Below are 21,114 nucleotides of genomic sequence, written 5' to 3'. Positions count from 1 at the left end.
ATTAAAGATGGGACCACACGCTTGAAATATCAAATGAATTAATGCAACACGCCGTCAGAGAAAGGACTTCGATCGTCCGTACGCAGAATCATATGCCCTAGGTAATGCCCGTGCAGTTTCAGAGACAAGTAGGACATCTCCCGGACTTTCAAATTCGGATATCCTACCACAGACGTTCGTAAAACATGTCGCATATGGAGCTATTATAAACATATTAGTTGTCTACCTAAGAGGTCTTATCTTTGAGTTTACTCGTAACCGAATCATGTTTTCTCGTATGTATCATGTCTGCGGCCCACGTGTTCGTCGTACTTTGTGAATTAATTTTCTGAAGCAATTTACTTTGAAAACTTCAGTTATAGTTCCATGTATGCCAAATGTGCCTATAGTGGAAGCTATAAGCATACAGCTATGATAATTGTGTACTGCATTCATTTTAGCGCGCGTGCGTGCGTGAGCGGGCGCTCTGCCCATTGCATCCATCACACAGCGTGTGCTGCGAATTACGTAATTTACAAAAGTCCGTGACATGCTCGTGAAAACGCGCAGCATATGTCCCCATGATGTCCCCCGCGGACTGCAAGGAATGTTCGTAGGACACGGAACGTGCAGCCAAACGATCGTGTGAGTGACGTCCGCGGGACATCCACTTAGGGTCATTGCAGTCACTGGCCGCACCGAGCTAAAAACACATTACCACATTTTGGCATCTCTATAGACGTACAGTGCCAGCAGGCGTCGCGAGTTTTGCTGTGTCACCGCGTACGCCGGCCCTTCAACACGTACGTACCATTCGATACAGTCGTCAAAGCGGCTGGCAGAAACTAAGTAATGCGTCTCCACATGCAAGGTTAGCTTGATTCGTAATTAAACGATGCGTTGAATAAGCGCTATATTCGGCGCACGGGGACTTACCCATTCCCATAGCCCTTCGTCTGTGCTCCTTGTTAATTCGATGGCCCAGCGCGAGGCTTGAACCAGCGCCCCAACCCAGCGTATCATGCGCACAAGAGCCAGCAGTGCGCCACCTAAGATACCAGCGGCTGTATAAATGAAAAGGAATATGTTATTGTTGTTCCCCAGTGAAATGGTGTAATTAACCCACTGCATGCATGGGCAGCAGCTACTCCGGTGAATCGCGCCGTAGATCGGGCGGTACGGAAGTTCACGAAAATAAAAAAAAAATGAGGGAAATCAATTGGAAAGAGAATTTCATTTTAGTATTCGTTTAGTATTCGATAAGATATAACATTACTTAATTCTTATAAGAAAATGGAGCGGCAGGCCGATGCGAATGAAACATAATTGTTTACATCTTCTCACTTAAAAAAATGAGAGTGGGCAGAGGTAAATTCACGTGCTCGCTTATGAAACATAGCCTTCTCTTGCACAGGCTAACGAAATGTTGGTGACGTTCGAGATGATGCAAAAGTCATTTTGCGTTGTAGTAGGTTTAAATTACGCGCCTTCGCACATTGCATGTTTGGAGCGCGTTCGATAAGCAAAGCAAAAGCGAAGATGCCTCGTGCAAAACTCTGAAACTACTTCACAAAAACAGTAAATTACAGTTTTAAGTTCAGTGTTTATTATTAAACACACTTTGTAAAATGTGTAACGTTCAAGGTGTTTAGTGTCTAGTTTTGAGTACGTAACAATGTTATTGATGACGTCAACAAGACAGAAACACATTGCCTTCAGACAAAGCGAACACGCAGAGAAGCGCAGACGACGCTTTTTTTATCGGCAAAACTTTTGAAACGGCCTGATCAACGACGGTAGCATGGAAGCGGGCACGACGCACCGGAGTGGTTTCCCTGTGTCCAGGGTGCGTATGATCATGAGGAGTTCACCGGAGGTGTCGTGCATCGGTCAGGACGCCGTGCAGATCACCACAAAAGCAGCGGTGAGTGCCCGAGAACCGCGCGGTCACTGTGCGATCCACGACGCGGTGCAACGCTTACGACCACACTGTTTCCTCCGCTCGCAGGAAAAATTTGTGGTGTTCTTGGCACGAGAGGCCCTCAAGCACAGCAAGGATCACAGGACGATTGAGTACTCTGACTTGGCGGCCGTCATAGATGCTCAAGAGCGTCTAGATTTTCTGAATGGTGAGGGAATTGCTCGAAACACCTGTTCATTGCACAAGCGAGCACTCGTTGCGAAACTTGCGAGCCTTACGAAGCCTTTCAGAAAACACGTCCTCACGTAGTAAGCTTGGTGTGACCAGTTTTCGATTGTTTCGAAGCATAAGCTCGCGTTTTTTCCTTTCTTTTTCTTCACGTATTGCAGTGTTAACCTGCTGGCCTTGAAAGCGGTCCATTCGTGCACATCGACTGTTGGAATAGTCGATCGGCACGGATGGTTAATGGTGCAGGATTAGAATTAAGTGGCAAGTGTACTTGATATGTCAGCGGTGCACTTTAGGTCCGCTCATGCTTATCTGAGCAAGCAGGTCGAATATGCAAAGTTACAGCATTCGTGAAGCACGAGTGCGTTGTTTTGAGAATGTCCGCCGTTAAGTATCAGCCATCTGCATGTCGCGCTCGGTGTAAATCATGCTACTGCAAACGTGAACTAACACTCAATCATTGTATATCATACGCATCCGTACAAATTTTCACTTCCGTTTTGCATGCGGTGAACGTACGATAATGACCAAAAGAAAGAAAGAAAGAAAAGAATTGCAATTTCTAAGGACGTCATTGTCTTTCTTGAGATGGCACATGGTGCGCGGATTTCATTTCATGTTTAAAATAGCAAGCCTACCGTCAGGAGTACTATAGCTCACCTTTAGTATAATGTACTACCTTTACAACATGCAAAGCCAATTGTACCGTCAGTGTTTTTTTTTATGTTGTTGCTCAACTATTGATATCTACTACACAATTAAAAGGTGAAGAAAGGGGGTTAACCGAGGGGCCTGACTTTTATTCGACATCATAAGAAGCCAACAAACACTGACACCAAGGACAACATAGGGGAAATTACTTGTGCTTAATGAATGAAATAAAGAAACGATAAATTAATGGAAATGAAAGTGGATGAAAAAACAACTTGCCGCAGGTGGGGAACGATCCCATAACGTTCGCATGCGTTTCTTTATTTCATTTATTAAGCACGAGTGATTTCCCCTATGTTGTCCTTGGTGTCAGTGTTTGTTGGCTTCTTATGATATGACTAATGAAAATCGAGCCCCTCGGTTAACCCCCTTTCTTCTCGTTTATTACGCAATGAGGGTCTCGCATCCGGCAACATTGATTGCTTCTGGTAGGATTTGTGGGTTTATTGACCGGTTGCCTTCAACCAAAAAGATCATGTTCTCGTAATGCCTGCAGCAGAAAGGATGTTCCACATCAGCCGCCAAGGTTTGCGAGTGGTGGCTCTGGCTAACACTTCCAGGGTTCTACTAGGAAACATAAATACCTAAGAAAGTGGATGGGGAAACGGCACTGTAATTAAAAGGTGGTATACATCTACTTTAACAATCACTGTTTCATCTAAAGAATACAACATCGTACTAGCTGACGCATTACAAAGGGGAAAATGTGCTAAGAAGGGGTAACTAATGCGAGTGGGTGATAACTGCTTAGCCTTGACACACTGTGCCACAGCAAAACACCACAATCAATTCATACTTTTGTACTTTCAACAGCATTGTGCCACATCTATCAACACCAACGTAGCAGATTAGATGGAAAAGTGCTGACAAGTGAAGCACTGTCTATCTGATTTGACATAAACTGCATAAACTAGGCCACCTATATGCATAAACCAGGCCAACTGTGTTCCACTTGTCTTTTATGGCTTAAAATGCAATGTGTTCCTCGTGAATTCTACAAGTGCTACCATGAATTGTTGCACCAATGCTTCATGGTACGCAAGTGAGTGAATACAAGATTAATTGGAATACACAAAGCATTAGTGCACTCTGCCAATGTGGAAAATCCTCGTAATTTCTTCGAAGTTATTCCTCCATATAGCCTTCTTACACTGTCAAATGTATATATATATATATATATATATATATATATATATATATATATATATATATATATATATATATATATATACATATATATAGTTATGGCTGAGGAAGTCATGCTGGCCCCGGTAGTAAAATGAAGAAAAAGAGTATGACGTATGTTGAATAAGCACAGTATATTTGACTGACGTTTCGGCTGGTGGACCAGCCTTTCACAAAGGCTGGTCCGAGAAAGATTCATGAAAGGGAAAATTGTAATCTACCTGTTTGTAGCATGAAGCTGCAAAGAAAACCCACACGTGTTTCTCAGAAAGAAAGCTTTGCAGTAGAAGAATAATTTGTTGTAGTCTGGGAATGATCCCAGGACCGTTGCCTTCCCAAGGTGGTCGCTCTAGAATCCGAGCTAACCAGGAGGCTAGTGGATCACTGTGAGGGCGATTTAATCGAAAAGTCAAAGCTTCATGCTACCGACAGATGGATGACAATTTTCCCTTTAAAGTAACTGTTTTACACATCAGTCCAGTGCAATCGTGTGCGAGGTTGTAAAAGTGCAACACACCAGCATGCTACATGTCATTGCCGCTGTGCTTTTCTGTATCAGACAATTTTTGCTATACTGATGAGCAACTTAAAAAGTGAAAATTTTGTTCAGAAAATTCACTGGCATTGCACACCTGTACTTCAATTCCTATTCTTCTCTTCTTGCACATTGCGCTAATCTTCGAAGTCACAATTATTATTTAACCGTGCACATGCCTGGAAAGTGTGTAATTACCGCTTAACAGCTATTTGCTCGGAGAAAGTGTTGTGGCACGAGGTGCAGAAAACTTGCCAGTGCTGCATTTACACAGGCACCAATCAGCCACCATTGTTACCTGTCACTAAGAGACATTGTGTATATGTACACACGATCATGTATAAAGACCAGAGGTTCAGTGGTACACATAAAAAAAAAAAAAAAACCCTACTGGCAACCTGAAATAGATGAATGCACTCCGATGTTTGCATGGCCAAGTCTAACTGCACTTTCAGCTTGAAGGAACCCTAATCTGCGTGCGGAACCGCTGCTTCTCATAGTTTTGGTCGTGAGTGTACTCGGTCATGCTGGTTCACATGCAAATAAGCAAATTGATAATTTGTTGATTTTGAGAGTACTGTTCATTATTTTCCCCCTTTATCCCTCTGTAAACATGTCTGGTCTAAAATGTACAGGTTTTTGCTCTACGCTTTATTCGTGCTCATTGTTTCTATGTTATGCCTAGAGAGAGAGAGAGAGTGAACTTTAATGAGCACCAGCAGTTTAGTCTGCTGGGCCTAGGCCTCCCACGATGGGACATCGAGGTCTTGCCTCTTCGCCGCTTCGTAGGCCTGCTGGGTCGCCCAGAGTTGGTCGTCGAGATGGGAGCTGCGCAGGGCGGCGTGCCATCTAGACGAGAGCGTCACGGGATTAAGGTCTGGGCATTGATGTTTGCACTCCCATAACATGTGGGGGAGTGTTGCTGATTGCGTTTTACAGATCTTGCACGTCTGGCTCAGGTAAATGTCGGGGTACATGGTGCAATAGCGTGCGAGGGAGGGTATTGTATTGTAGTATTGGTCTGCAACAGGCGAAGGGTGGTTGCCTGTGCTCTGTTTAACTTGCGGTGAGGGATGGGGAAACTTATGTTATGCCTAGTACAAAAAATATTTATGAAAGGAATATTTTAGAAATATTTTACAAAAGGTGTGGAATGTGTCTGGCAACTTTTTGCCTTGTATGAATGGACTTACCTTCAACTAAATGCTTCCATTGCTGCACTATCACTAAGTTCCTTTCTTGCTATTCAAATTGCACTCCAAGCTGTCCTGCCGAGCCCAAATAGAACAGTGTCTGCCATGTGCCACCCATCATTGCATCAAGAATTTGCATTGTTGAGCAACTTAGTAGATTTGTTCATAACATTCAAAAACATAGCAGGGCTTCATTAAGGCATAAAGGTTCATATGCTCTATATTAAATCAACTACACTTAGGGTGCTCGAATAGTGAAATTTCTTAATTGGATCGAACAACAAATATTTTCTCATTTCTAAACAAACTGAAATGTAAGAATTGTGCGGAATCCACTCAGAAAAAAAGAAAAGAAAAGAAGATGTAGGCATATTTGCATTTGATACATGTAGTACCATTCATAACCGGACTTAGTCCCTTGAACTGAGAAGCTCGTAAATAAGAAGCAACTGAAATGTTATTATACATGGCTCTCCATAATGGCAGTGGTGAAGCACAGCAACAACACGTCACCATATTTTGAAGGAGCAAAGTGCAACTCTGCAGCTCCGCACATAAGTTTAAAGGGATGTAAACAAAGTGGGATTGTCCAAATAATAAATTGCTTAGCCTAAACCAAGAAACAAAATTTGTAGGCCGCCTAAAGGTGAAGCGTCCTTATTGAATGACTGGAATTTACCTGCTCTGCATGTTCGCCTGACAACTAGTTCCATTGTAGCAACTGCGGCTTCCCTGCAGTAGAATCACTCGTATTCACCACTTTGCTCTGGCTTTTTCCTTGTAGACTTCAATAGGTGGTGTCATTCATTACACCCAAAACAAAACAAATATTTGACAACCTCGACTAGTGAATTCTCATATTAAATATGAATGTCGGTGCACTCCTAGTATGCAATTTAACAGCGTAGCTTCTTGGGCTTGTTTTGGGAGGACGAGACAGAGAAAATTCAGACACACCCAAACAGTATGTTTAAATATATATATATAAACGATACTGCCATAAGTTCACTTCTTCAGCAAGTGAACAACTATGAAAAGTGCATACTAGGATAGCAATGAATAGTGCGCAGAGGACGAGACAAAAAATTCAGACACGCACAAACAGTACGAACGCTAATTAGAAAATTTTTTTTCACATACATCACCTTTATATGCCCAAAGAAAAACATATTGCTTATACAACCACTGCCAGCGTCTCAGAAACGCTAGCTACTTATCACAGAGGAAAATAGAAGGCGTGCTCACACATGTGCGTCCTGCTCTGTGCATCTTTTCAGCTTCAGTGATTTCTCCAGTTACCCTGTCTTTGCTCCTTTCTATGACAACTCATTTATCAAGGAACAGCTTGCACGTCTTTTACTAGCAGGAGAGGATGTGATCAGCAAGTGTTCCCCCTCGCCCATACCTGATATTGCAAGCATGTTCCTTAAGGCGCTTGTTCAAGGACCTATCGGTTTGTCCGATATAGTGGTTCCCGCATGACAAGGGAATTTGGTACCTGACACCTTCATCGCAAATGACGTAAGGTTTCTGATGCCTTACCATGCTTGCATGAACGTTGACAACAACAAAGTGCGAGGATGCATAGTCAGGCATCAGAAACCTTGCTATTGCTATCCTAGTATGCACTTTTCATTGTTGTTCACTTGCTGAAAAAGTGAACTTATGGCAATATTGTTTCTCTCTCTCTCTCTCTGTATATATATATATATATATATATTAAAGTGATTAAGCTCAAGAAAGGAAACAGAAAAATATGTGGCTCAGAGTAACGCTCTCTGCTACAAACCATTATTGTCCACAGATATTGTCCCACAGAAGATCAAGTACAAGGACTACCTGCGGCTTGTAAAAGAAGCAGAGTCCAAAGAACTGCTGAAGGAGAAGCAAGCCGAGGTGTAACCGGTGGAAAGCAGCAGCACCTCTGCAGTCGTGTACACATCATGTCACATCACTGTAATATACAAGCTGGATCAGCCGTCTTTTATTTTATTTTCTTGCTAACAGAGAACATCTATTTCTGCTATTTATGCCTGACAAATAAAATGTTTTCTTGTCCACTTTCTTCGTCCAGCTTCACATCATGTCCAGCTGAAAGAGAGGGGGAAAAAAACCATACATTTATTCCAGGTGGCATCAACTGCTGCGCGCCTGTCACAGCGCCAGAAATACATATAACCACTGCTACGCCTCAAGCCATCTCACTCCTGAAGAAGGAGCCGGTCGGGCTCTGAAATGTCGAGTTTTTTACAAATAAACTTTGGTTGGAGTTTTACTTCTTTTTAACTAAGAAACTGCAGACTGTAGGTTCAAAATTAAAATGAATAAATTTTCAATATTAGTTAGGTCGCTATCCTTTGCGACCTTTCCATACAAAGCCTGGCTATGTAAAAAAAAAAATAGAATGTGGAATTTTACGAAGCCAAAACCACGACCTGATTAATTTTGACCACGTGTACCCCAATGGCAGGTACACGGGCATTCTTACATTCGTTGCCATTGAAATGTAGCCGCTTCAGCCGGGATTTGATCCTATGCCCTCGGGCTCAGCAGCGCAACACCATAGCCGCTAAGCCACTGCAGTGCATAGACTGGGTCAATGCATGACGCTCACCAGATCATCCTCATCCCTGGCAGGCTGCTCTTCCTTTTCTGCATTTTGCTTCTCAGCAGCGTAGAAACGCTCCACCTCATCATCTAGCCAGGTGCTTTGCTCACATTCCTTCTTCCCAATAGGTGGCACCGCTTCTACACGCGAGAAACGGGCACACATGTAAAGCACAAGTCAACTGAATGACTGGTGATAGGAGGGAAAAGGAAACACATATAGAAGAGAACATAACACTTTATACTAAATCAGCTTACTGTATAAAATTTCTTAGAGATTCAATGGTCTGTTAGTGAATCTCGAGGGTTAAATCTCAGCAGCAATAGAGGTAAAAGAACAACCTTGGTAGTCGTAATAGTTCTGCAGAAACCCGCAAGGTGGAGAGAAGTAATAAATAAACGGCAAATGAGATGTCCACCCTATCGTAACAATTGCTACAAAGGAAACCCATACAGGTTCCTCGAAAGAACCTTGGTAGTGCTTGCCATCACCACATTTCAAAGAGGGTTCTCATTTCATCTACCTGACCACAAACAGCAATGCATGTTGAAGTGAATACGCAGGCCTCTGAATGGTTCCTGTCACATTAAAGTGGCCCAAATAATATAAAAACGAAAAAAAAATTTCATTATTTAAAGTGGGTAATACCAAAAAGAAATGTGGTCATGAGTGAAGCAGGTGGTTTGCTTGACATTCACATTGTGCAGACAGAACATTACTACTACCCACAAGCAGCACATGGGCAGAGAAATACGGGGTCCATTCAAATCACCAGCACTTTCTGAACTAATTCAGGAGGTCCAGTTCAACATTGCAACAAATTCACACTGCCATCCGTTTGACATAGTGCAAACTTAATGCAGCACAATTTCACAGCATTCCCTGTACTAGTCTGAGAGGTAGCGCAGAGCTCGTGCCGGTGGTGACATGCCAGTTCTGCACAAGAGAGGACTGGCAGGACCTAGTTTACAAAGTGCAGGGCAAATCAATTGTACCTATGACAAGGCTGACAGCAGCAAATGTCTGATTAAACCAACAAAAAATTCCGATGAGAAATATATAATCACTACAAAATACTGCCACATACCATTTCAACATGCAAGATTGCATCACATCAATATTACATGCAGGGCTACTAGAAGCTTAGTAGATACTACCCGTCCACACCCCAACAATGAACCTTGTTGCTAAAGAATCCTCCCAACAGACCTTAAATTTGCCATTGTCGAAAGAATTGTGCAACACCTCAACCACTGCTTCACTGCAAACCATGTTTACTGAGATATATGTCCGCTCACCTTTCGTCAACAGATTCCAAACATCGTCCTGGTCTCTGCAGTGCACTTCCTTCAGTTTCTTCAGAAAGGTGTTAAACATGTCAGGATTGGCTTTCTACAAAACCATGACATTGAATTATAGTTAATTGTTGAAGCTGCACGTTCAAAAGTCCTAATGTTAATGGCTCTGGTTTAATTCTGGTCATCTTGACTTCTTTTCATGTGTACCTCAATTGAAATACAAGGTTCTGCCCTTCTGCCCTCATCGTAATCTGGCTGTAGTGATTAGGATTTCATCTCATGAACACATAATCACAAAATCAGTATGGTTAGGGTTTATTGTCCCAAAGTAATAGAGGGGCTAAAGGAGGTGCCTTAGAAGAGGGCTATGTATTAATTTTGACCATATGGAGTTTCTTAATGTGCACCCAAATCTCGGTATACAATCATTATTGTGTTCAATCCCCATCAGAACACACCGAAAGTGAATGTGAATCAAACCGAGGACCTCGTACACAACTGTAAAATGAAATAGCCACTAAGCCACTATCGCAGGTGCCTGATCCCCTAGATAGCACAATGATGTTGGTTGAAAAATATAGATTGCCTTAGTGAGTGAAGTGGTGGCGCTGCCTGTCAGTGTTACGATAAAGCAAGCAGTCTTTTGCTGTAGCAGTGGCAGATGGAGTCACTGATCTATCGCTGAAAAATTAAAACAAGAACTTTTTCCAACACTGCCACCAGTTTTGATTTACTTTCAACAAAACAGACAAGTACTGCATTCAAGTGTGATATTAAACAAAATATACCATGAAATACCACTTCTATCAGTAATTGTGCTCAATTGAGCCAGAATAGCCATTTATATACGGCACACCCTTATTTTCTCAACATAGCTTCAACATTAGAAAGCCTGGGCCTTCACAACTTATATCAGAGGACACACCTCAAGTGCAGATTCCCGGTAGGCTCGAAGGCAGTGCACTGCTTTGCCATGGGCTGCTCGCCCGAGGGCATCCTTGAACAACTTCAGAATGACTTCTTCCAGCTGCTGACAGACTGTCGGGAGGACAACACGGCACAGCAGTTACGTGCAGCAAGCTACTGCCTACAGCAGTGATTTCTATTGCAGCTGAATGCCTCCACAACAAAATAACCTGTAGAACGAAGAATTGTGTATGTCCCAGATGAGCTTCTATCTTTCATGTGAATTGTAGATAGCTCGGCAGTGAAGATTATTACAATAAATTAGCCAGTACAATGAAGAAATTTAGGCATCCCCAATAGCGTGACCTATTGCTTTAGAACGAACACAAGTTACTACACATTACTACAGCCCTCCGCAGATGCCACTGATCTGCGGCACACATAGGGAGTGCAGACCAACACGATAACAAAGACTGTGTGGTAGGATCTGGACTCCCCAGTAACTATAGCAAGCTTCCCAGCATTTGCCTTTTCTCTGCTGTGAGCAGGCCTGTGCATTGTATGTGTGCATATGTTAATGTAACAGCTGGCCATGTTAAGTACAAGTGGTTCATAGCCATTTTCTTTTCGTTCTTCAGTGTGTTTGGAGCAGAGTTTGTTGTAATGTCTCGGGATCACCTCAAAGAGTGTGAGCAGTGCAGGAAAAATGAAGCGTTGACAGCTTTCCATTAATGAAATGTTGCCAACTTTTGGTGCTGTTGCGAGTGGCTGCAGTTGCACATTCCGTCTGATGAAGTAGAAAACTGGGAAATTCTCTCATTACATATTTATTGAATTCATTTTAAATAGAGGTATTATTTCACTGAGGTGGTTAGCCTGCTCTGTTGTGAGAGGTACAGTGCACTATCTAAACAACAAAGTGTCCTGTATAAGTAAAGGAGTACTGACACAAAAAATTTCAATCTGGTTTTTTCTTCTTTGATAAGTAACTAGTGACCCAGTAATCACGGCACAAAACCTCATTTACTTCAGAGCGTGACAGGTAATTATTTCAAGTCTTGTCTGTAGCGACTAGTCCAAGTCTCGGTTTCAGAGAGCAACAAAATGGGCCAGAGAAAGAATGTAAACACAGCTGGGCATGTGATCGGAAAAACCTCTGATGCAGGCTCTGACGCACACGCTGGTGCGCAAGCTTCGTGTTGCTAGTTGATCTGTTATGCCTGCACGTGCTTTGTGATGTCCTCGCCACCGTCAACATCCTTTTGTTCGTTCAGCAGCGACGATTTTCTGCAGGCGGGAGTCACTACAGTATTATACCTGGCCGATCACTTTCAATTCGACCCACTAGAAAGCAGCAACTCAGATATTGCAGTCGGCGACAGCGAAGGTGAACCTCAAGACCCTCGCATTGGCCACGCTCAATGGTCAGTGCAGTATAGTCAAGCTGATAGTGCAGAAAATCTGCAGACACGACAAAAACTGCTGCTTAATTCTGCAGTTGCAGCAACACGGAGAACGCCCCACTGCAAGAAACAACTGAGAAAAAGAGCAAACGCAAGCTGCGTGGCAGCCAACGAAAATTCGTGGCATAGCGTTTTCTCGGTTGTTTACAATCCTTCCTTGATGTTGATTTCGCGAGGTGCTGCATTTTGCGGTTGGCTGCGCACACATACTTTACATTGATTTTAAATATGTTCTAAGCTATATTCGCCGTTTATATTTTCCAGGTGATGCGTGTGTGCCCACATAAATCGATCTCGCGTGTTATCTCCACTTCAACATTTTCTGTCGGTACCAAGAGGTTCCAACCACTTCGTTATGAAGGCATTTGGCTGTATTACGAGGACCAGAAAACAAATGAAGGTACCAAAGACAGTCTGGCAACTACCTCTGCAAGGAGCACAATTCATGCCTGTACCACGGGTAAAAGTATAGGAAGGGTAAAGAAATGAAAGCAGAAAACTTGCAAGCTGTAAGCACCATCAGAATCAAGGGGAGAGAATCAAAAGAGAAGGGACAGAAGAAAGGAGGACACCAAGCAGTCCAATGGCTAATGCTATTCCAATGGCAGTATATACATATAGTATTACCAACAGGCTGCAATACGAAAAATACAACAGAAAGAACGTACGCACAGATGTAGCAAACAGCTTTTGTATCAGCAAATCAGCAGGACTCCTGCCATCAAGAGACAAGCCACACCGTTTCTGACTCTTACTCTCACTAGTGATGGTTACTGGCAGTCGCGTGGGAAGCCAATCGATTTTCATGCACGCACGACCTCACTTTTTTATGAGTTCCTTATGGTGTCAGACATCAAGCAGAACATTATAAGCAGAGGACGGACAACCATGTCGCGATGAATCTGTGTATGACACTACACTGAATCTGTACCAACTATAGTCCAAACTTCAGTTCTTCCCCAAGTCATGACATGAAGGGAGGTGCAAGGAAGTGCTGTTTGTCTCAACCAGTTTGAAAAGCTGCTTCAGGGTAGCCTGTGAAGCTTTTGTCATGCTTCTGAGGCAGTGTTGCTTACCTTCTGGGTAAGAATAATCTTTGCCAGAGACTAGTTTCTTGAAGTCCTCTACAGGGTTCACCACGTCCACCTTGAAGAAGAAGGTTATATATAGTTAAACTACATACCTCCAATCAGTGAAGCATGTCAAATGCTCCCCATGATTGCTTTGTTCGAGACATGGTGAAAGAGCAGAGCGCATGCTTAGCACTGTTGCTGCATCAGAGATACACCTTAAATCTACCAGTCAGGTTATGACTGTCCACTATTTGATGTTTCGTAATGAACTCTATCGCCTCAGGCAAAAGATTTTGGTTGGTGAAAACGAATTCCTGGCTCAGTTTTATGAACTACTATATCTGCCTCTCAATTAACTCCATTCAATTATCACTGGAATCACTTGTTCTGGCATCACCTTCATAATGTATATTCCTATAAAGCATAGAATGTTTACTCTTTCCTTAAGTCATATCTACACACGTGGCAATGTTAGTTTTCTTTACCTTTGTTGTTGCTGTGGCAACCAAGTCTGCCATGCTGACATCGGCACGTGCCCTCTTGGAGGCAGGCTCGTCCGAGCTTGTGGCATCATCTTTGTTTCTGGAGTCAAAAGCAAGATTGTTGGTACATATATTTTTGTCATTCTTTTCGTGCATCAGTTACACCACAAAGTCATGATACCCTGATCAAATTTGGGCCCTTATCCTCAATCAGACTATAGCACAATTAAATGTCAGTGGTATCACTGAAGGAAATACCTGGTGTTTCATTGCTATGTTTTTCAAATAAGGCCAAACAGCTGGAAAACTAGCAGCATTTAAACGTCTACTTGAACACAGCATACAATAAATCGCCAGCTCAAGCAGACATGTATAACCAACTAGCCCACCAGTTTGTCCTGAACAAGCATTTAAATGATCCATGGAAGCTGCAACGTTTCTCATTTTGCTCCAACTCTGCTGCTAGCCTTAAAGGTAAGAGTGAAACCGCAACAGCTCTTCTCAACAGCTAGTTACAAGCGGAATAAATTTTTTAAAAATTACTCAGTAGTAGTGCTAACTGTCCTGTATAGGCACGAAAAGTCATTAAAGGTGTGTGTGTGGGGGGGGGGGACAAGCATGAAAAATTGAAATTTTGGGGGGATGAAAACATTTCATATTCTTGCAGCGTCAAGTTTCCCTAACATCCAAAAGGTGCCACCAAAATTTCACTGACGACTATGCTGTGCGAAAGTTACAATTTACATTTGTGCACGTGCCGGTGGCATTTCAGAAAAGGAAGAATGCCCACAGCGATCACTGTCAAAGTGCATTCGTAGCATAAGGAAAGGGCCTAGTGTGGCACTGCTACCGCAACAGAAAAAGGTCGTTCCCTGCTAATTTTTTTTATAACCTTCAGTATTGGCATCTAGAGCATCAAGGAATGTGCTAAAAAGGCTGATGAAATGAAGCCAAAAGCAGAAAATTTCAGGCACTGGTTACAGTGGAAGCAAAACTCAAGGGGGTATTGATGCAGATGTAAAGTGAACACATTTCCTGTAACGTGTGGCATTTGGCAACAGACTGTGCTTTCAATCAACACTGGCTATGTTGGTCGCACTCTATGGTTTCTTTGCCATTTCCAGCACTTAAAAGATAAATAGAGGAAGGAGTGCGTGCCCAAGGAGCGAGTAGATAAATACAGCAGACAGCTGGAAAGTGCCCAAAGAACATTCATATGTAAGAACACAGGGTACAAGAAAATTAAATGGCAAGGTTTAATGTTACAAAGCAACGAATGGCCTAGGAAAGCTGCTGCAGCGAAAGGTTCCAAATTAATTCTGATTACATAAAGTTCTTTAGGTGGTCAGTGATAGAAGGAAGATGTTGCGCTGCACGGCTGAGTAAAAGAAGAGCAGATTGAAGAACTGGGCATGATGTATAATATGCCTGACTCCCTGCGCTATTTTCTCTACACCCCCTCGATCATCTTGTAAATACACCCATCTCATCCGTAACAATATGCACAATCTGGCACTCTGGTACTCTTGGTATACTAAAATGGCACTCTTCTGACTTTTACAAACTGCTACCATGCGAGGCAAGGCAGGTCACAGTTCTCAGAGGCCATGCACACGGTTGAGTGTAGTTGCCAGGGGAAGGACCAGATGGCATGAGTGCGGAGGCGAGAGAGGAAGGAAGATGCGGGTGGTACGGAGTGTGTGCGGTGTGGTGTACGAGAATGGACAGATGTGGACAGTGTGGACACTGTGGAGGAAGACTCACGGAGTGTGGTAAGAAAGTGAACGTGTCGGCCTGTCATCATTCATAGCAACCATTTAAAATTTTTTTGCAATTTTGAAGATCACAAAATCTATCGTTTCCACAATTGCATCAAACAAACCTAATTTCTCGAGATGTCTTTTTCTCTTTCTTTCTTTCTTTTTTTTTAAAGGTTAAATTTCATTCAGGATGCAGCTAACAACTCACATTTTCAATTACGTCATTTGTTCATGCTGAAAAGCTAAATTTTCAGGTTTGTGGCGCAAGGGCAAACCAAGTAGTGTATACTTAGTCCGATGTGTATAAACCTTTTTCTAGTGAAAAACTTAAATATAAGGGAATGGCACCACCAGTGAAAAGCCTGGCTTTTCCTCAGGCAAGATATTGCAGAAAAAGGTTAAATACCATTTACAAAAATAGACTTGCAACAACAGCTTTTGTTAGTAACTGAGGCGGCTTACAGATTGTAACAGTCATATAAGTCCTCTGAATATTAAACAAGCATTTCTAACACGCCGTATACAATTTGTAAATGCTAATGAAGTTAATTCAACTCTAACACCCGTCAAATCTGGTGTTCTACAAGGGTCTGTACTTGGGCTGCTGTTATTTTTTATCTATGTTAACGATATATCTGGTAGCATTTCGTCTAAAATTTGTCTTTTTGCAGATGACTGTGTATTATATCACAAAATTACAAATGATGCTCATATTTCCTATCTTCAGGACGATTTAAACACACTTCATAACTGGACTAAATAAATGGCACATGCAACTTAATGTCAAGAAATGTAAATTGAGGCGAATATCCCGTACTAATGAAGCTTGTAGTGCCTATTTACGTGATAACATTCCTTTAGAGAGCGTAAGAAACTACAGATATCTCGGCGTCCATATAACCTATAACTTATCTTGGAAGTACCATATCGACTACATAATGAACAAAGATAATCGCACACTTGGATATCTTTGCAGAAACTTTTCGCTCGCACCGTTATCACTCAAACAATTGTTATACATGACATATGTTCATCCACAGTTGGAATACGCATCATCAGTATGGGACCCACATCATGCCATCTCAATTTAGTGCCTTGAAAGTGTCCAGAATCGCTCCGCTCGGTTTATACTAACTAGGTAATTACGATCGTACGGCAAGCATGGCACAAATGAAGACTACACTGAACCTACCTTCGCTGTTAACCCGCAGCAAAAAATCACGCCTATGCTTATTTCATAAGATTTACTACCAGAACACAGCGCTTCGGTCAGCATAGATTAATCCAGCACCATTCATCTCCTCATGTAGAGATCATTTGCATAAGGCACATGTGCCTCGCTCTAACACACTAACACATTTGCAGTAAGTTTTGCCAAAAACATGCAATGAATGGAATGGTCTGCCAGCATCTACTTTTAGTATAAGTAATCCTGTTCAATTTAGATATGCTTTAGTTAACTACATCTAAATCATGAAACTTATGGTTACTATATCATGTGAATTTTTGCAGTATAAATACGATATTTACAACTTAACTATGTATGTATTGAGCTATCATTCCTAACTTGTGTATTGAAAAGTGTATCATCAAATTTCTATGGTGAGCTACTACTATAATTTTTTTATGTAATTAGTGAGCTATCATAATTTTTCATTGTTACTTATACTGTGCCTTTTCTTTATAATCTAATTTTTAACCTCCTTTATCTAGCCTCTCCCCTCTATAATGGATGCTTACTCTGAGGGTACTGTAAATAAATAAATAAATTAATTAATTAAATCAGCTATCTGACTTCCTTGGGTATTGTCTAGCCTTAAAGGTTTTATGTGTTCAGAAACATAAAACGAATATACAGCAAAAAAAGAAAAAAAAAAAGAAACACATCTGCACTGACTGGTCGCAGGGTCCAACTCCGTTGTCTTGAGGCACTTTTACTGGGGTGACGTCCTCCAGGGGAAATGCAGATGAAATTTTCTTTAGAATGGGCTCTGCAAGCTCTGAAACCTGTTGGAGTAAAAACCACCATCACACTTCATAGTACAATACGAATAAGCTCTAAACCTAACACTACGTATGCAAAAATGCATATACGTATGCAGAACACCCGAAATACTCTCGTCAGGAAATCACTGAACATATTAAACTGAAAGTTGTTGTATTTAAATGAAAAAGTCGAATTCTAGTAACTGCAGGAAGCATACATTATTTAGACTGCAAAATTTTCATACAAATTGATGAAAATCACACAATATTAAAGTTGAACAATACGTTTACAACTGCCACGCTGCAATGAAAATGCATATGATTTCTTTCCAAACAGCATTTATTGCAGTGTGCCCAAAGTGAACATTTGAGCAGGTGCTTCATCAATTCATTCAAGGTTTTCATAGGCCAAAACACAATGAATAGCAGCAGTGGCCAATTGGTTACACAATACTTATTGGTATGAAATCTGGCATTATACATTAGTTAGCAATAATAGTGACAAGTACCTTAAGTGTTGTTAGGCTACAATGAATGAGCTATTGTGTAACGCACATCTGACGCCTGCAATGCAGTAGTACATTAGCACAGTATAGTAACATGTGAGCAGGTGCTTGTTTACAACATAATATCTGTTCTTGTAGCAATGATACAAAGTTGTAAGCAAGATGTTTTCCCTTCCTTTCATTCCAAAATTTTTATCAACTTTTGCAAAAATAGCCAAGATCTTAAATGAAGCAATTCACTTGAAAAAGTCACCACTACAATTTTACTTTCATGCAGAATAAGGTTCATTCAGCGCAGTTAAGCAATTCGTCTGTGACAAGAGCCCCGTGTCCATGTCAACGGGTGACTCAGGAAACATCTAATGACGTATCTTTCTTCGAAGAAGGCATTTGCTTCTGATACTGAAAGTGAAATGAAGAAAGGGATGCCCACCAGCTGTGCTCTCTAATACAGGAGATAACATATGTGATGGTGTCCTTGCTCGAGAATGGCATGACTAATTTTGTTATCAGGCCCTGTGATGCCCTCTGTTTGTGCTACAGAGCCTCCAGACGAAACTCAAAGCACCAAGCTAGTCTCCACATCTCAGCGCCATCCCGACCTCAACTCTCCTTTCTTAGTTGCAAACTTGCATGGTAGAACCACGTAGTACATTTCTTGCAGGACCGTGGGAAGAACAAAAAGTATTAGCACTATGAAGCATTATATAAAAAAAGTTATGCAGATCCAACATATATGTTGGATGAGTCTATGCTATGAGTCTATGCTATAAAGCTAATGACAATATGTACAATTGTTTATTTTCATCCTATGCAAAGTGTAATTTCACGCAATGTTCATGTTTATGTGCCACAAAAGTTCCAACTTTAATCTCATCAGTGAGTAAACAAAGGATGTTCCAGGAGAGCCATTGCTTCGAAAACTGGACAACTCTTATATTGTTGTCCTGATGAAGACGCTCGTTGAAACACTAGCTTCAGAGATGTCCCTTGTTTGCCAAATGTTGACCACTTAATCGTGCTATTATGTACTATACAGTATAGTAACATGCATGTAAATATGTATGTACTTTTAGGAAAAGCTGCCTTCGGTGATGCAGCAACTGAGAAATGTACTGAGAGACTGAATCCTTCTCTCCTGCTATATAACTTCAGAGAAACAATAATTTGGTCTAACATTGAAATTACAAATAAAGCTTCCATTCCATGAATTGTGTAAAGTAAAAAAATTTAATTCTGGGGTCTTATGTGCCAAAACTGCTATTTCATTACGACACATGGCACAGTGCGGGGCTCCGGATTAATTTTGACCACTTGGGCTTCTTTAACGTGCACCCAATGAGTGGTACACACACACATAATAGCAACACACTGTATGAACGGATCAACACTACAGTAGACTCTCGTTAATTCAAACTCGAAGGGACCCCAGGATTTTGTTTGAATTATCAGGAAGTTTGAATTATCGGAAGTTCTCGCATATATGACTCTGAGCAAGATTACAGCGCACGTTACAATTAATTATCCACTTAAATCATATTTTAAACATTTCACTCTTTAATTACACAGTAAAAACAGAGCAGAGGTGAAGGATCCAGAACAAGTTTAATGGAAATCTATGGCTGACTAGACCGTTTGAAGAAATCATGAATTGTTGATTGTTTTTTCTTTACATGTGCATTAAGAACAAAGTTCTCTATTCCATTAAGAGCAGCCAGTTGTTCTTGAGAATTTTCTTCTACAGTCAGAAATTTGCGGACCTTGGCAAGGTAGTGGAAGGCCTGTGCTGCTGTCACAGAGGATTGCTCTTCTGATTCCTCTTCACTTTCGCTGCTGTACTGTGCTGGCAGCACCTCAGCCACCAAGTCGTCCAGGGTGTCTTCCCTGCACACGCAGAGGTTATCATCGGCAGCCGCAAATTCACTGAGGTCAGCAGCTATGTTGTGTGCTTGGAGTGCAGAAAGCACTAGCCTTGCTTCATCGCTCTCCATTTGGAGGCAGTCTTCACCTTCATTTCGAGCGCAGTCAGGCAAGGTATCACTGGTGTGGCCTGGTATGCGGAAGGCATGCTGGAAGCAGTTCCGTATCGTTGCCGATGTTACTGCACTCCATGCGTCAGCTAGCATTCCCACAGACGACAGCAGTGTTACGCTGTACGACATGGAATTATCCATGCATATTAGCATCCTCTTAAGGAGTAGCTTTCTGTAGTTTATCTTCAGACATTTGATTACCCCCTGATCCAGAGGCTGGAGGACAGCTGTTGTGTTTGGAGGGAGGAATTCAAGACGAATTGCCTCCAGCCCCTCCACGTCACCGTGAGCGGGACAATTATCCACTATCATCAGCACTTTTCTTTTATCGCGCTTAAACCGCACGTCAAGTTTCCGCAGCCAATCCTCAAACAAAGATTGCGTCATCCATGCACGTGCATTTGCTGCATAAGAAACGGGAAGAGTTCGGACGCCTTTAAAGCATCTCGGACGCTTCGATTTGCCAACAACGAAAAGTTCGGGCTTGTGACTACCATCCATATTGGCACAAACCATGACTGTGAGCCGCTCCTTGCTCAGCTTTCCGCCGGTGCAACGTTCCCCCTTGCGACACAATGTTTGCTGAGGAAGGCACTTGAAGAACAGTCCCATTTCGTCAGCATTACAAATGTCAGCCGGGGAGTATTCAAGCAGTAGGCTCTGAAGACGCGTCTGCTGCCAGTCGGTAGTAACCGCCTCATCGACCGCTGCCGCTTCTCCACTTACTGTTTTGAAAGTGAGGCCATGTCCCTCCTTGAATCGCGACACCCATCCATCACTAGACTTGAAGTCTTCAATTCCAAAGCGCAAAGACAGTTGTTCGGCCTTCTCTCGCAGGATTGGTCCACTTACTGGTAGACTGCAGCTCCGAGCGCGCTTCAGCCAAAGAAAAACTGCCTTCTCAAGCTCCGGATGCGCCACCTCCCTAAGCCTTTTTCTGTCGGGAGCGAAATGGCCTGCGTTGTTTCGCAGCTTGTCTTTCGCTTTCACAATCGTTGTCAGCGTACTTTTTGTGATTCCATACTTCAATGCCACAGAAGTCTTCTTCGCTCCAGCCTCAACTTCTTCTATGGCTGCCAATTTTTCTTTCACAGAAAGGGTTCGGTACTTCCCCCGCGGAGACATGATGCTACCAATGCGGGCGACTGACCAGGGAAAGAAAAGCGCGAGCGGTCCCGTGATTCGGAATCGGCCGATGCTACTCGCGTCACTTCCGCACCTTTTTTTTTTTTTCCTTTTCTCGTGCT

At 42.3% G+C, this 21,114-nt stretch overlaps 2 protein-coding genes across 3 annotated transcripts in view; one reads left to right on the top strand and one right to left on the bottom strand.

Moving 5' to 3' along the window:
- Nucleotides 1-1,689: 1,689 nt before the first annotated feature.
- Nucleotides 1,690-7,812, top strand: Chrac-16 (chromatin accessibility complex protein 1). The gene is made up of 3 exons (XM_050183093.2): nt 1,690-1,903; nt 1,988-2,108; nt 7,557-7,812. The coding sequence occupies exons 1-3, from the start codon at nt 1,781-1,783 to the stop codon at nt 7,652-7,654; spliced, it is 342 nt and encodes a 113-aa protein (XP_050039050.1). The 5' UTR covers nt 1,690-1,780; the 3' UTR covers nt 7,655-7,812.
- The window catches only part of Ku80 (X-ray repair cross-complementing protein 5 Ku80), a 31,772-nt gene continuing 18,365 nt past the window's right edge, over nt 7,708-21,114 (bottom strand). For both annotated transcript variants that reach the window (XM_050183070.2, XM_055073852.1), the window contains exons 14-20: nt 17,240-17,349; nt 13,586-13,682; nt 13,104-13,173; nt 10,584-10,696; nt 9,659-9,752; nt 8,367-8,500; nt 7,708-7,843 (exon numbers count right to left, since the gene is read on the bottom strand). In XM_050183070.2, the coding sequence (XP_050039027.1) occupies nt 7,829-7,843; nt 8,367-8,500; nt 9,659-9,752; nt 10,584-10,696; nt 13,104-13,173; nt 13,586-13,682; nt 17,240-17,349 (633 nt within the window). In that variant the 3' untranslated portion in view covers nt 7,708-7,828. The remainder of the gene's footprint in view (nt 7,844-8,366; nt 8,501-9,658; nt 9,753-10,583; nt 10,697-13,103; nt 13,174-13,585; nt 13,683-17,239; nt 17,350-21,114) is intronic.

This window comes from Dermacentor andersoni, chromosome 4 (genome assembly GCF_023375885.2).
Source record: "Dermacentor andersoni chromosome 4, qqDerAnde1_hic_scaffold, whole genome shotgun sequence".
NCBI classification, from domain to species: Eukaryota; Metazoa; Arthropoda; class Arachnida; order Ixodida; family Ixodidae; genus Dermacentor; species Dermacentor andersoni.
The sequence above is the reverse complement of the archived record's forward strand: the minus strand, read 5'-3'. Positions and strand labels throughout refer to the sequence as shown.

Excerpts from the sequence above, each read along its gene's own strand:
- Chrac-16 (XM_050183093.2), top strand. The coding sequence starts at position 1,781 with ATGGAAGCGGGCACGACGCACCGGAGTGGTTTCCCTGTGTCCAGGGTG. Across the intron at positions 1,904-1,987 it reads AGATCACCACAAAAGCAGCG|GAAAAATTTGTGGTGTTCTT; the intron begins GTGAGTGCCCGA and ends CTCCGCTCGCAG. Across the intron at positions 2,109-7,556 it reads GCGTCTAGATTTTCTGAATG|ATATTGTCCCACAGAAGATC; the intron begins GTGAGGGAATTG and ends TATTGTCCACAG.